We start from the raw sequence: 14,473 nt of genomic DNA, 5'->3' as shown, positions 1-14,473 counted from the left end.
GGAGTCTCGCTCTGCCGCCCAGGCTGGAGTGCAGTGGCCGGATCTCAGCTCACTGCAAGCTCCGCCTCCCGGGTTCACGCCATTCTCCTGCCTCAGCCTCCCGAGTAGTTGGGACTACAGGCGCCCGCCACCGCGCCCAGCTAGTTTTTTGTATTTTTTAGTAGAGACGGGGTTTCACCGTGTTAGCCAGGATGGTCTCGATCTCCTGACCTCGTGATCCGCCCGTCTCGGCCTCCCAAAGTGCTGGGATTACAGGCTTGAGCCACCGCGCCCGGCTGCACTGCAGTCTTGAAGGGTGGGGGCAGGGACGATGCCTCTGGCTTCTGTTCTGTACTGTCCACCCCTTGCACTGTGAGATCGCTTGTTTAATGTACTAAGTTCACCCTGCATGGAAACAGCTTGTTATGAGCTGAATTTTGTTCTTGTTCCCTGCACATTTCAAATGAAGTTCTAACTCCCAGGACCTCAGAAATGAGCCTGCATTTGAACATAGGGTCTTTAAGGAGCTGATTAAATGAGAATGAGGTCACATGAGCCCTAATCCAATACAACTGGTGTCCTTACAAGAAGAGGCGATTAGGACACAGACACACACAGAGGGAAGACCACGTGAGGACACAGGGAGAAGACGGCCATCTGCAAGCCAAGGAGAGAAACCAACCACGCCGACCTTGATCTCACACGCCCAGCCTCCAGAAATGTGAGGAAATAGGTTTCCGTTGTTTAAGCCTTCCAATCTGTCGTGCTTTGTTATGGCAGCCCCGGGAAACGAATACAGAGTCCCTCCAGGATTCTGGCTGGGAAATTTACTAGAGGAAAGAAAGTTCATGGAACCAACCCAGCTCTCTGGGGGCCACAGCTGATGTTCTTCTCCATCCTCTGCTAGGGTCCCCTCACCCTGCCCCAGGCCCTGTGTTGGTCCTAGCGTAACCTGGTTCCTAGGGTAACCTGGAACCAGGAGGTGACTCAGATTCTCATCCTTGGAGGGTCTGAGCTCCTGGCCGTCATGCCTTTTGCAGGCTGTGGCTGCTGCTGTTGCAATCTCTATGGAAGCTAAGCAGAGGAGGTCGGAGAGAGCCCCACCCGCTCTGTGTGTAATAGCAGCCCTGCTGCCTCCTGCCACTCCGTCCTAGCCTGCAGACTGCTTCATGAGGAGCCCGAAGTGACCAGGAGGAAGCAGAGCTTCAAGTTGAATGGGACCTCTCTATATCCCCTGGTGGAAACATGAACTCTTCAGAGAAACTGCATCTTTAGACCTCCAGAGTGAAGGTGGCAGGAGTGGGAGGCACACCCCTTAGGCGGTCACCGAGAACACGCTCAGCAGGGCCGTACCTCCGGCCATCCCTTGGTTCCTGGACTAATGCGTTCTCCATTTTAGGAACACTGCATGCTACCTTGGTTGTTGATTTAGGGGGTATGTTACATTCCAGGAGGTGGTGCCCCAAAGTCTCAGAAACAAAAGAAAATTCGTGTAAAAGTAGACCACGCAGTTCACACCCACATTGTTTAAGGTTCAGTTGTGTGTGTGTTTATATATAGATAGATAGTTTAGAGATGGGGCTTTGATCTGTTGTACAAGCTGGAATGTCTCTAGGCTGCCACCTTTACTGTGCTTTCAAAAGATCTTTCTATTGCCTTATCACACTGGCAGCTTCCAGGCGGTAAAGGTGATGGGACTGGGAATCCCAGGGTTATATGATTACCTCCCTATCTCTGTCTCCTCTTCTGCTGCTACTTTTTTTTTTTTTTTTTTTTTAACCTGTATAGACGGGGTTTCACCATGTCGTCCAGGCTGGGCTTGAACTCAGCCCAGACTGGGCTCAAGGGATCCTCCTGCCTCAGCCTCTCGAAGTGCTGGGATTATAGACGTGAGCCAGGAGCACCCGGCCATACCTTCTCTTCTGTAAAGTGGGTCTCTTGGTCCAAGGTGTTGCTATGCAGGATCCCACCTCAGTGAATTAAACGCTGTGAAAGTCATGGGCTAGAGGTTCCAGAGAGAGCCTGTGGGTATGGAGCAGCGTGGGTTCGGGGCAACACGATCCGGAACAGCACGGGTTCGGGGCAACACGATCTGGAACAGCGTCGGTTTGGGGCAACACGATCTGGAACAGCGTCGGTTCTGGAACAGCGTCGGTGCTGGAACAGCATCGGTTCAGGGCAACATGATCTGGAACAGCCTCGGTTCTGGAACAGCGTCGGTTCGGGGCAACACGATCTGGAACAGCGTCGGTGCTGGAACAGCATCGGTTCGGGGCAACAGGATCTGCTGAGCCTTGCAGGGTAGAAGGGGCCCAGTGGAACCAATTGGCCACTGAGTGGTAGGTGGGTCTCGAGGAATGGTGCCGTATTGGCAGCTCAGCATTGCTGTGTTGTGGGTGGGAGCAGTTAGGTGAGCTGTGGTGTGTGTGTGCTGCTGAGCCCGGGCATAGCCCCCATCCCTGCCACCTCGGCTATTCTGTTCATGTGCCCACTGTACCAGCGGCAGGGTGGTAATTTCAGAGGCTGGCTGACATCTGTGGGCAGTCATTCTGCTTGCTTAGCCGCTGAGTGCCTCCTGCATGGTGACTGCTCTCTAGCGAACATTAACATGGATTGAAAGACCTTCACACTCCGGGCCGTGTGAGTGAGCCCATCCACGTGTCTCTTCCCCAGTCCTCCCTGTCCTGGACACCGTTTGTCTTCCAGTTTCTTACCAAGCAGACAAGCCACTGGCCCTGCCCAAGGATCTATGTACGTATATATGTGTATCTATATGCATATGTGTATGTGTGCATGGATTTATGTATATGTGCATGCATATGTGTATGTGTATGGATATGTGTGTAGATATGGATATGTGTATGTGTGCATGTATTTATATATGTGCATGCATATGTGTATGTATATGCATATATGCATGTATATATACATCTGTATGCATATGTATATATGTATATGTGTGTATGTATGTGTGTATGCATATGCATGTGCATATGTATATGTACATGTAAATGTATGTTCTAATCTCAACCCACTTGTCTCTCCATGTAACGTGGGTGAGCAGGTGCGTGAGGCAAAGCCCTGCCTCTTGGGAGGAGCTGCCCTCACTGCTGTCTTCTAGGGTTTGGTCCAGTTCCTGGGGGGCATTCCATGAGTCTGTTCTGTGGAAGTTTGTACTAGTCAGATTTCTCCAGAGAAACAGACCAGTAGAATGTGTGTGCATGTGTGTGTGCACGTGTGTGCATGTGTGCGCATGTGTGTGCATGTGCGTGCATGTGTGGGTGTGTGTGCATGTGTGTGTGCGTGTGTGTGCATGTGTGTATGTGTGCATGTATGTGTGCATGCGTGTTTGTGTGTGCATGCGTGTGCATGTGGACAGTTAACTCTTGAACGATGCAGGGGTTGGGCGTTGACCCCCCACACCGTCAAAAATTTTAGTATAACTTTTGGCTCCCCCAAAACTTAACTACTGATAGCCTACTGTTGACCGGAAGTCTTACCAATAACATCAACAGTTGATTAACACATGTTTTGTATGTAACATGTATTATATACTGTATTCTTACAATAATGTGACCCAAAGAAAAGAAATGTTATTAAGAAAATCATAACGCATGATGGTGGCTCATGCCTGTAATCCCAATGCTTTGGAAGGCCAGGGTGGGAGGATCGCTTGAGTCCAGGAGTCTGAGACCAGTCTGGGCAACATAGTGAGACCCCATCTCTACAAAATTTTTTTTAAAATTATCCAGGTGTGATGTTGTGTGCCTGTAGTCCCAGGTACTTGGGAGGCTGAGGTAGGAGGATCACTTAAGCCTAGGAGTTTGCAGCTACAGTGAGCTGTGATTACACCACTGCACTCCAGCCTGACTCTATCTCTTAAAAAAAAAGAAAGAGAAAATATATTTATTATTCATTAAGTAGAAATGGATCATCATAAAGGTCTTCGTCTTGGTTGCCTTCATGTTGCATAGACTGAGGAGAAGATTGAAGAGGAGAGGTTGGTTTTGCTGTCTCAGGGGCGACAGAAACAAAAGAAAATTCATGTAAAAGTGGACCACGCAGTTCATACCCATATTGTTCAAGGATCAATTGTGTGTGTGTTTATATACAGATAGATAGATAGTTGAGAGATGGAAACTTGCTCTGTTGTACAAACTGGAGTGCAGTGACTCAATCAAAGCTCACTATAGACTTTAACTCCTGGGCTCAAGCGAACCTTCCACCTCAGCCTCCGGAGTAGCTAGGATTATAGGCATTGACCATCATGGCCAGATGCACACACACACACACACACACACAGAGTGAGAGGGAGAGATAGAGAGACTGACTTTAAGTCAGCTGGCAGGCTAGAGACCCAGGGAAGAGCTGATGCTGCAGTTGATGTCTGAAGGCTGTCTGCTGCTCCCTCTTGCTCAGGAAGCTCAGACTTTTTTCTCTTACTGCCTACAACCGATTGGAAAAGGCCCACCCACATACTGGAGGGCAATCTCAAAATCCATCTATTTAAATGTTAATCACATCCAAAAACACTTTCACAGAAACATCTACAATAATGTCCAAACACAGAGCTGTGTGCCATGGCCCAGCCAAGTTACACGCAACTTAATCACTACAGATGCATGAACCAAATCGAGATTTTAGATCTGCAAAATCAAAAGCCAGGCCTTGGGCTAGGCGCTGTGGTTCATGCCTGTAATCTCAGCACTTTGGGAGCTGAGGTGGGAAGATCACCTGAGGTCAGAAGTTCGAGACCAGCCTGGCCAACATAGTGTTGGCTGTCTCCACTAAAAATACAAAATTTAGCTGGGTGTGGTGGCACGTGCCTGGAATCCCAGCCACTCGGGAGACTGAGGCAGGAGAATCGCTTGAACCCGGGAGGTGTAGGTTGCAGTGAGCAGAGATCACGCCACTGAACTCCGGCCTGGGCAGCAAAGCAAGACTCTGTCTCAAAAGAAAAAAAAAAAGTCAGGCCTTGAAACATAGCAAGCATATCATGCCACTGTCCTCCAGGGGGAATGGACACCGAAAAGTCAGCTGGCCATGCTCTTTGATACGTTCATGGCATCTTTCAGTGGCGGGACAATCACTGAATCTTTGGTGGTCAGTGTTGGTGGGACACAGAAACCTTTTAGCTTCTGATTTCCCAGAGGTTTTTTTTTTCTTTCTTTTTTCTTGAGACAGAGTCTTGCTCTGTCACCCAGGCTGGAGTGCAGTGGCACGATCTTGGCTCACTGCAACCTCTGCCTCCGGTTCAAGTGACTGTCCTGCCCCAGCCTCCGGAGTAGCTGGGACTATAGGTGCGCACCACCATGCCTGGCTAATTTTTTTGTACCTTTAGTAGAGACGGGGTTTCGCCACGTTGGCCAGGCTGTTCTCAAACTCCTAACCTCAGGTAATCTGCCCACCTTGGCCTCCCAAAGTGCTGGGATTACAGGCGTGAGCCACCGCGCCTGGCTGATTTCCTAGAGTTTTATGTACATAGATACACAATCTCTGTATTCATTGACAGAGGAAAACATGGGCAGGGAGCCAGGGCCAAACAAGCTTGAGAAATCCTGGTTTAAGAAAAGTGAAATAGGTGTCTTTGATGGGGCATTTAGAGGCTGTGAAATACAAATGTGTTGGTCGGGGCGCGATGGCTCACACCTGTAATCCCAGCACTTTGGGAGGCCGAGGAGGGCTGATCACTTGAGGTCAGGAATTTGAGACCAGCCTGGCCAACATGGTGAAATCTCGTCTTTACTAAAAATACAAAAATAAGCCTGGCATGGTGGCAGGCACCTATAGTCCCAGCTACTTGGGAGGCTGAGGCAGGAGAATCACTTGAACCCAGGAGGCGGAGGTTGCAGTGCACTCTAGCCTGAGTGACAGAGCAGGACTCCATCTCAAAACAAAACAAAACAAAACAAAACAAAAAAACAAAAAAGAAATATGAATGTGTTCTCTAATGTGAGTCTCCCAGAGGGGGAAAGTATCTCCAGAGCTCCCCAAATGTTGCCTTACCACAAACTCCTTCAGGCAGCTGCTTGGTGGACCAGGGCTCTGCAGATCACACCCAGAGGAGCACTAATCTCCAACCATCTTATCCCGTAGTGTGAGGAACTGAAATTGAACGAGATGAAGCCCTGGCCCAGGTGCATGTGACAGAGCCAAGGCTACAACTCACACTCCCTGACTCACAGCCCTGTGCTCGGTCCACATCACAGAGACTTGATTTAGGCCTCATCTAAATACAGGAGATGCTGAGTGAGGCCTTGCTGGAGGCCCATTAATCATGGGCCTTATATTGGAATCCAGGCCTCTTGAATTTCAGCTTGGAGGATAAAAAGGTCCACAACACTGGTACAGTCAGAAATACAGAACCACATTTAGGAGTTACATATTTTTAGCACCTTTGGATGCCTGCAAGAGTGGGGCCGGGGCCCCTGGGGCATGAATCACACTATTGCAGCATGCCTGGTAAAAGGATCCCATCTGAATAGAGCATGAGGCCATGCTCAGAGCATGCTCTGAGCACACAGCCAGCGGATGCTAGAGACTAGTTAAAGAGTTGGGCCACACCCCAGGCTTCCTGCTGCCATCAACAGGAAGGGCACAGAGGAGGTGACTTTCTCAGGGAGCCAACAGGTGCATGCCCCTGCAGAGGCTGACTCCAAGGCCTTTCCCAGGCTTCCCAAGGCAGAAGATTCAGACCAGGCTGTGCTTAATCTGAAAGCAGCCCCATGGTTCAGGTTTCGGCCAGAGCAAGCCAGGCACAGCTGTTGGCTATGGGCAGGGACTCCTAGCTTAGGAAGGTCTGTGGGTAGAGAATGGAGACAGATACCTTTGGAGAACAGTGGTTCTCAGACTTGAGCAGCCATCAGAATCACCAGGAGACGACCAAGCAAGGTGGTTCACACCTGTAATCCCAGCACTTTGGGAGGCAAAGGTGGGTGGATCACTTGAGGTCAGGAGTTCAAGACCAGCCTGGCCAACTTGGTGAAATCCCCTGTCTCTACTAAAAATATAAAAATTGGCTGGGCGCGGTGGCGCACACCTGTAATCCCAGCTATTTGGAAGGCTGAAGCAGGAGAATCACTTGAACCTGGGAGGTGGAGGTTGCAGGGAGCAGAAGTCATGCCACTGCACTCCAGCCTGGGCAACAGGGCAAGACTCCATCTCAAAAAGAAAAAGAAAAAGAAAGAAAAAATCACCGGGAGGGCTTGTAAACACACACATTGCCAGGCCCCCACCCCAGGAGTGGCTGATTCGGCTGGTGTGGGGTGGACCTGACAGTTTGCATTGCTAAGTTCCCACTGGTACTTAGCTGCTGTTCTAGGGACCACATTTTCAGGACTGCTGCTCTAGGGCGCCCCCTAGAGGATGCCCTGAGCTCTGCTCTCACGCAGACCTGAGATGACAGTTGCCTTCTAGTCTCATCTCACTGTTTTAATCCCAGTTTTAGAATCTAAGCAGGGAAGTTGAATTCCGCCTCTCACCCTGTAGCTATCTAGGAGACCAATACACAGAATTCCGAGAATGGAGGGAAATATTGCTTTTTAAACAACTTTATTGAGATATCATTCTCATACTATACATTTCACCCACAGTGTACGATTCAATTTTTTGTACAGTCACAGCTGTGTGCAACCATCACCTAGTTTTAGAACATTTTCATCATCACAGAGATAAATACCGTGCCCTTGAGCTGTTGCTCCCCATCCATCCTCGTCCCCACGCCAGCCCTAAGCAACCACGAATCTACTTTGTCTCTGAATTTGCCTGTTCTGACAAATTCTGGACAGTTCACAGCAATGGAATCATACATCATGTGGCCTTTTGTGTCTGGCTTCTTTCACTCAGCATCACGTTTCCAAGGTTCATCTATGTTGTAGCGTGGATCAGAATTTAATTCTGTATTATGGACTGGATAATAGTCCGTTGCATGGACAGACCACATTGTGTTTATCCATGCATCCATTAATGGGCTTTGATTTCTGTGAATAATTGGTTATTTGTCAAAATTCATAGACGTGAACACACACACACGCACACCCAGCAGCTGCCAAAGCTCTCCTTTGAAAACGAATCAGATCACCTCCTTCCTGAGCTCACAGACTTCTGTGATATGCCAGCTCCCATTTCTCACCACGTTCTCAGCACTTTGCTCCTCTAACTTGCTGCACATTCTTCCCCTGCAGAGCTTTTTTTAAAAGGTTGTATTTTGAGATATTTCACAAATGAATGTACTAAAACCCACTGACTTGTATACACTGAAAGTATACAACGTAGGTTGGGCACTGAGGCTCACACCTGTAATCCCAGCACTTTGGGAGGCTGAGGGGGGTGGATCACTTGAGGTCAGGAGTTTGACACCATCCTGGCCAACATGGTGAAACCCCGTTTCTACTAAAAATACAAAAATTAGCCAGGTGTGGTGTCGGCGCCTGTAATCCCAGCAACTCAGGAAGCTGAGGCACGAGAATCACCTGGGAGGTGGAGCTTGCAGTGAGCCAAGATCGCGCCACTGCACTCCAGCCTGGGCGACAGAGCTAGACTCCGTTTCAAAAAAAAAAAAGGGGCCAGGCGCGGTGGCTCATGCCTGTAATCTTAACACTTTGGGAGGCTGATATGGGCAGATCACCTGAGGTCAGGAGTTCAAGACCAGCCTGGCCAACATGGCGAAAACCCATCTCTACTAAGAAAATACAAAAATTAGCTGGGTGTGGTGGCACGTGCCTGTAATCTCAGCTGCTCAGGAGGCTGAGACAGGAGAATCGCTTGAACCCAGGAGGTGGAGGTTGTAGTGAACTGAGATCCTGCCACTGTATTCCAGCCTGGGTGACACAGCAAGACTGTCTCAAAAAAATATATATATATATTTTTAATAGAGTCAGAGGTCTCCCTGTGTTACCCAGGCTGGTCTCAAACTCCTGGGCCCAAGTGATCCACCTACCTAGATCTCCACAAGTGCTGGAATTACAGGTGCGAGCCATTGCACCCAGCTCCTCCCGTGGTTTGCAGACAGGGTTCCAGGGTCAGGGAGGAGACACAGCTGACACCTCTCGCAGGGCCAGCAACCTGAACCTGGGGGAGTCTTTCTGATGGCCTCAAGGGGTGAAATGCAGCAAACCTGAGTCTCTGACTTCCCAGGAGATGCTGGAAGAAGCCACGTGGCCTCTGCTCATTACACCTGTCACGTTTGCTCTGGGAGCCTTTGGCTGCCATGTAAGAAATCTAGATGAGGTCAAGTGAAGAGACCAGAGAGAGCAAGACCAAAGTGAACAAGGAGAAAAAGAGAGAGAAAGAGATTGGGGGGCGGGGAAGAGAAGGGGAAGTGAGAAGGCAGGGAGAGAGGGAGAGAGAAGAAAGGGAGAGGGAGATGCTGGAGGAGCTGTGTGTTCTCACTCACGCCTTCAAGAGCCACTACCTGTCCATGACCATGTGACCGTGCAGGAGCCTCAGTGGAGAGCCTCTGAGTCAAGCCCAGTCAACCCGCAGAGTCATCCGCAGTGATAAATATCGTTGGGAGCTGTGGCTTGGGGTTTGTTACTTCGCAATAAAGCACCTTCTCGTGGGCCTTCTCTCCTTTCCCGTGGCATTCTGGCTTCCAGGGGACCACCTCTCCACCCTACCTGTGTCCAAGTCCTTGTCTAAGGTTCTGCATTGAAGAGAACCCAAACCAAGGCAACGACTGACTGGCTGCGGGGGGTGTTGGGGAAGACAATTCAGTTGGGGTAAGGTAATTAACCTGAGCTCAGGATTCTTCACCTGGAAAATCGGGAGACTATCAACCTAACCTGAGATGCTTCTGAAGCGGATGCGAAAGAATCCAGGTGAGGAAGTCAGCACCTGGCAGTGGGTCCTGTTTGGGGCTCACTGGCTCAGAGGCAAATTCTAACCGTTACCTTACCAGGCGTTATGGCTGCATAGGTACCCCTCCTGCATCCTCCTGATGCTGACCTGCCAAAGGGACAAGGAAAGGGTGCACAGCCGTGCCTGGGCTTGTCTGCTGGTGGCCCTGCAAAACCCCAGCAAGACAGGGAAGCGCCCGAAGGAAAACAGCTGGTTCTTATAGTATAGTGATTGCATTTTTTTCTGATAAAGATAGCACACCTTTTGTCATAAGCTGTTTCCCTTGGTTTCTGTGTTTCTTTTCTAATCAAATTACCCCAGTTGACACACATTTAAGCAAATAGTTTCATTTCAGGTCACGGGGACTTAGCGCTGCAATCAAGGATCTGAATGAAATTCCTGGCAAAATACAGTAATTAGAAACACAATGAAAGCAGAATTGAAATGTCCCAGCCTCCCCACAACACTAAAAGGAAGTCTGGTTAATTTCCAAATTATATTTAGGATCAACATGCAAGGGGTTCTTTTTCATACGGGCAGAGAAATTAGGACCAGAGATCATTACAATAACCACACAAGACTAGGAATGTAATTATAAAATAAACCATACCCTAGCAAGCAAATTATTTTAATGTGTTTCAAGAATTGAATACTCTGTATGGAATTAAAAACAGAGAAAAAAGCAACGTGCAGAAAATTAATTAAAAAGAGTTAAGACACAGAAACTTCGAATGTCATAAAATTACAAATACAAAAGCAACAAATTAAAAAACATACACGATTGCAGATTTCAGTAACGTCAGTAGCCAGAACATACCCAATGAATCACTTAATCATCAAATGTCTCGCTGATTTTGAAAGGGGGCTAGTGGTTGATGACTTAACCTCCATCAATCCAAAGGACAGGACTCTTTCCTCACGTTACAAGCAATCTGTAAAGATGGCTTTAAGTAACTGAGAAAAGGTGGAGCGTCTTTTTTTTTTTTTTTTTTTTTTTTTTTTTTTTTTTTGAGACGGAGTCTTGCTCTGTCACCCAGGCTGGAGTGCAGTGGCCGGATCTCAGCTCACTGCAAGCTCCGCCTCCCGGGTTTACGCCATTCTCCTGCCTCAGCCTCCCGAGTAGCTGGGACTACAGGCGCCCGCCACCTCGCCCGGCTAGTTTTTTGTATTTTTTAGTAGAGACGGGGTTTCACCGTGTTAGCCGGGATGGTCTCTCGATCTCCTGACCTCGTGATCCGCCCGTCTCGGCCTCCCAAAGTGCTGGGATTACAGGCTTGAGCCACCGCGCCCGGCCTGGAGCGTCTTTTCTCAAAGGAAACAGACAAGGAAGGGGTTATCCGCTCTGCCCTCCCCCCCAACTACCGAAATATGTACATTCATTCAACTCTGGTAACTAAGGCAACCAAAGGACAATTTCTTTTCTTTTCTTTTTTTGAGACAGAGTCTTACTCTGTCACCCAGGCTGGAGTGCAGTGGTGCAATCTCGGCTCACTGCAACCTCTGCCTCCTGGATTCAAGTGATTCTCCTGCCTCAGCCTCCTGAAGAGCTGAGATTACAGGCGACCACGACTGTCTAATTTTTGTATTTTAGGACAGACGGGGTTTCACGATGTTGGTCAGGATGGTCTCGAACTCTTGGCCTCAGGTGATCCGCCCCCCTCGGCCTCCCAAAGTGCTGGGATTACAGGTGTGAGCCACCGCGCCCAGCCCCAAAGGACAATTTCTTGAGACCCCCACACACCTTCAGAACCACACATTCTATTCATGTTAAAAACAACAAAAATTAACAACCTCTAAAGCTAAGGACAATGATTCTGTAAAGTGCAAGAATGGTTCATTGTTTCTGCTTTTGTGGATTTCATGTTAAGAATACTTTAAAAGAAAGGGTGGACGGGAGTAAACCAGGACCCCAGTCATATATTTGATCAAGAAATGACCCGTATGGCAAAGGTGAGACGTGGACCGGCCCTCAGGTGTCTCTCCAACTCTGTGCACACCACTGAGGTAGGAGCTCTGGAAGAAATGCAGACCCTCTCAAGGGAATTAAGGTTTCCTCTTGGCAAATCAGCTGGGGGCCTGAGACAGTCATACCCATGGGCTGCGTGCAACTTTGCATGCAGCTTCACGAAATTCTAGAGCTGCATCGCATCAGTGACGGAGAAGGGCAAGATCCAAGACAAAGCCACACGAGGCGAGGTCCTGGTGCTGACCACTGGCCATCTGTTGTCCAGCACAAATCAAGGGGCCGGAGGAAGGGGATGAGGTGGAAAACCCCCGTCAGGCATTCTATAAAACAGTTATTAGCAAATTGTATCAAAAAGTATCAAAACATTTCAAAAAACTCTAAAAATTGCCAGGCTTGGCAGATGCGCAGGACAGGGTCTCCAAGTGCCCGTGGCGCTGCCGTATATTCCAGGCATTTATCCTGGAGGCCAGGATGCCACCTTCCCCCCTCCCCTCCCCTCCCGGGCACTCAGAATCCACAGAGACACCAGGGGGTCCAAACCTTATCTGCAGCTGCCCCTCCAGGTTTGGGACAAGTGGACAGGGTTCCAACCACGAGCTCTGAGAGCCGCAAGGCCCATGAGATGCTGCTGCACCATGGAGGACCAGGGTGAGGGATGAAGGTCGGTGCTCTACAGCGGATGTTGGGGGGTATGGCAGGGGTCCCCTCACTTCCCACATTGCTGCAAGTCACTGAACGATCACTTGGCTTAGGGGTCGAGGTACACTGAACCACAGGTGAACACACCTGAGCTCACGAAGTAGGACCCTGGACCTCAGAGGATGGACCCCACTTCCCCTCAGCATTTGGGTGCCCATCTCAAAGCTGAATATCCCGTAGGTATAAATACACATGTGGTTCTGCTCAGAGCAAGGTCTGAAGTCCCACTTGATAGCCTCAATAAAATGGTAGAACAATGAAAATACCAATTGCGTGCTAAGTACAGTCAGTTGATAAAATAATCTCTGTGCATTTTAAACAGCAGGAAGTTTGCTATAAGCAACAAGGGTTCATCAGCTTTCTACTCCCTCCCTTCTATTATTATAATACAGTTATGTCTTAAGCAAACAGCTTTCCAACTTGGGTGACGACCAAACTCCAAACTTACAACTAACACGAAGTTACAACTCTAATTCTTTAGAAATGAGAAAAGTTCAAACCTCAATAGAAGCCTGCCATGCTTATTTTGAAATATTGAAAAAAAAAAAAAGATCCAGGTGTCTTCAAAATTCCAGCAGAACAGCTTGAAACACTTGTCAGTTTAACATGATGACACATATGGCCGTTTCCATCTCAACATGGCAGCCTGCAAGCACCTGTGCCTTTGTCACTAGTTTAAAACCCCACTGTTGTGAGGTTCAAATGGCCACCGCATAGGTACAGCCTAAACTCTGCCCATTTGAGTTAAAAACCATTTTTTTCTTTTGAGACAGGGTCTCACTCTGTCACCCAGGTTAGAGTGCAGTGGTGTGACCATAGCTCACTGCAGCCTCAACCTCCCAGGCTCAGGTGATTCTCCCACCTCAGCCTCCCAAGTAGCTGGGACTACTGCATGCCCCACCATCCCTGGCTAATCTTTTGTAGTTTTTTTGTAGAGATGGGTTTTTGCCATGTTGCCCAGGCGTGGTCTCTTTCATTTTCAGTTGGACTGCACAGAAGGGTGAATTTTCAACTTAAAAAGACAAGTAACAAAAACCTGGCCCAGGTACCGCCACTGGGCACTCTTGTGCCCATCCATTGACCCCAAACAAGCTCAAAACCTTTCTTGTCACAGTGTAGCCACCATCAAATATTAGAAATTGGCTCACAAGATGAAACTTGTTTATCCTCCCTTCAAAGGAGTGCTCCCAACCTTAGTAACATTAGATTTTAAGCCACGCAAATTACAAAACCACCTTAATAGTATCGGGAGAGACATCACAAAATATTAGGCGCAGGATGTCGTATGTAACTCACGAGGCACAAGAAAATCAGAACTGAGGCCAGAAGCTCACACATTTCCAGGGACAAGTCCCAGAAGCAAAACGTAAAAGAGCCGGCTTAGGCTAAAAACCAATGGCTCTCCTCTCCCCAAGGTCAAAGCTCTCCCACTCCCCAAATCACAGAGTCTATGTGCTCTCCCCAACCTGCCCCAAGATTCAGGCCAAACTGCCCGTTTGTTCATGACCCAGGCTGAGCTGGGGAAAACAGCCCACATACACCACACGCTAGCTTCTGAGGGGTCTGCAAGCAATAAAACCTTTCCCAGAATAGGAAGGGGGTAAGCTATCCCAAAGTTGGCAGAAGTTCTGCAAAACATGTTTTGTGGGGGTCTGGGACCAGGTATGAGAGAAAAGAGTTTTAGGCTCAAAGAAGTTTGGAAATGCTGGGTTGAGACTTCTCAGAGCCTTTCACACACCGGAATGCTGCAGAGCTCCAAGAACTTTCCAGCCTGTTGGTCTGTTTGTTTGCATGCCTTGCAGAACCTCTCAACAGTCTGTAAGCCTCTGGGGACTTCACATGCAAATAACTAGCTAGCTAAATATGCAGACTACCCTCCTCACCAACCACGAGGGCAGGAACCAGTTCCTTGGCAGGAACTTGAAGCTTTCAGTCCCCAAAATGCTCTCCTCTCTCCTGGAAGGCTACAGAAACAGACCAGTGAGAACCACA

General features: G+C 48.7%; 1 protein-coding gene and 1 long non-coding RNA gene across 2 annotated transcripts; both read right to left on the bottom strand.

The window, feature by feature from the left end:
- Positions 1-7,513: 7,513 nt before the first annotated feature.
- Positions 7,514-8,741, bottom strand: LOC144338281 (uncharacterized). Its single transcript, XR_013412272.1, has 2 exons — positions 8,564-8,741; positions 7,514-8,274 (listed from the first exon to the last, which is right to left on the bottom strand). It is a non-coding gene; the product is annotated as an uncharacterized LOC144338281 (long non-coding RNA).
- Positions 8,742-12,016: 3,275 nt separating this feature from the next.
- LOC106995103 (uncharacterized) lies at positions 12,017-14,259 on the bottom strand. The gene is made up of 3 exons (XM_077984767.1): positions 13,818-14,259; positions 12,615-12,681; positions 12,017-12,503 (listed from the first exon to the last, which is right to left on the bottom strand). The coding sequence occupies exons 1-3, from the start codon at positions 14,118-14,120 to the stop codon at positions 12,160-12,162; spliced, it is 714 nt and encodes a 237-aa protein (XP_077840893.1). The 5' UTR covers positions 14,121-14,259; the 3' UTR covers positions 12,017-12,159.
- Between the last annotated feature and the right edge of the window lie 214 nt (positions 14,260-14,473).

Source organism: Macaca mulatta, chromosome 20 (genome assembly GCF_049350105.2).
Source record: "Macaca mulatta isolate MMU2019108-1 chromosome 20, T2T-MMU8v2.0, whole genome shotgun sequence".
Classification (NCBI taxonomy): Eukaryota; Metazoa; Chordata; class Mammalia; order Primates; family Cercopithecidae; genus Macaca; species Macaca mulatta.
This window is presented reverse-complemented; position numbering and strand designations above follow the sequence as displayed.

Excerpts from the sequence above, each read along its gene's own strand:
- LOC106995103 (XM_077984767.1), bottom strand. The coding sequence starts at position 14,120 with ATGTTTTGCAGAACTTCTGCCAACTTTGGGATAGCTTACCCCCTTCCT. Across the intron at positions 12,682-13,817 it reads TGGGACTTGTCCCTGGAAAT|AACCACATGTGTATTTATAC; the intron begins GTGTGAGCTTCT and ends TGCTCTGAGCAG. Across the intron at positions 12,504-12,614 it reads CACCCAAATGCTGAGGGGAA|CAATGTGGGAAGTGAGGGGA; the intron begins GTGGGGTCCATC and ends AGTGACTTGCAG.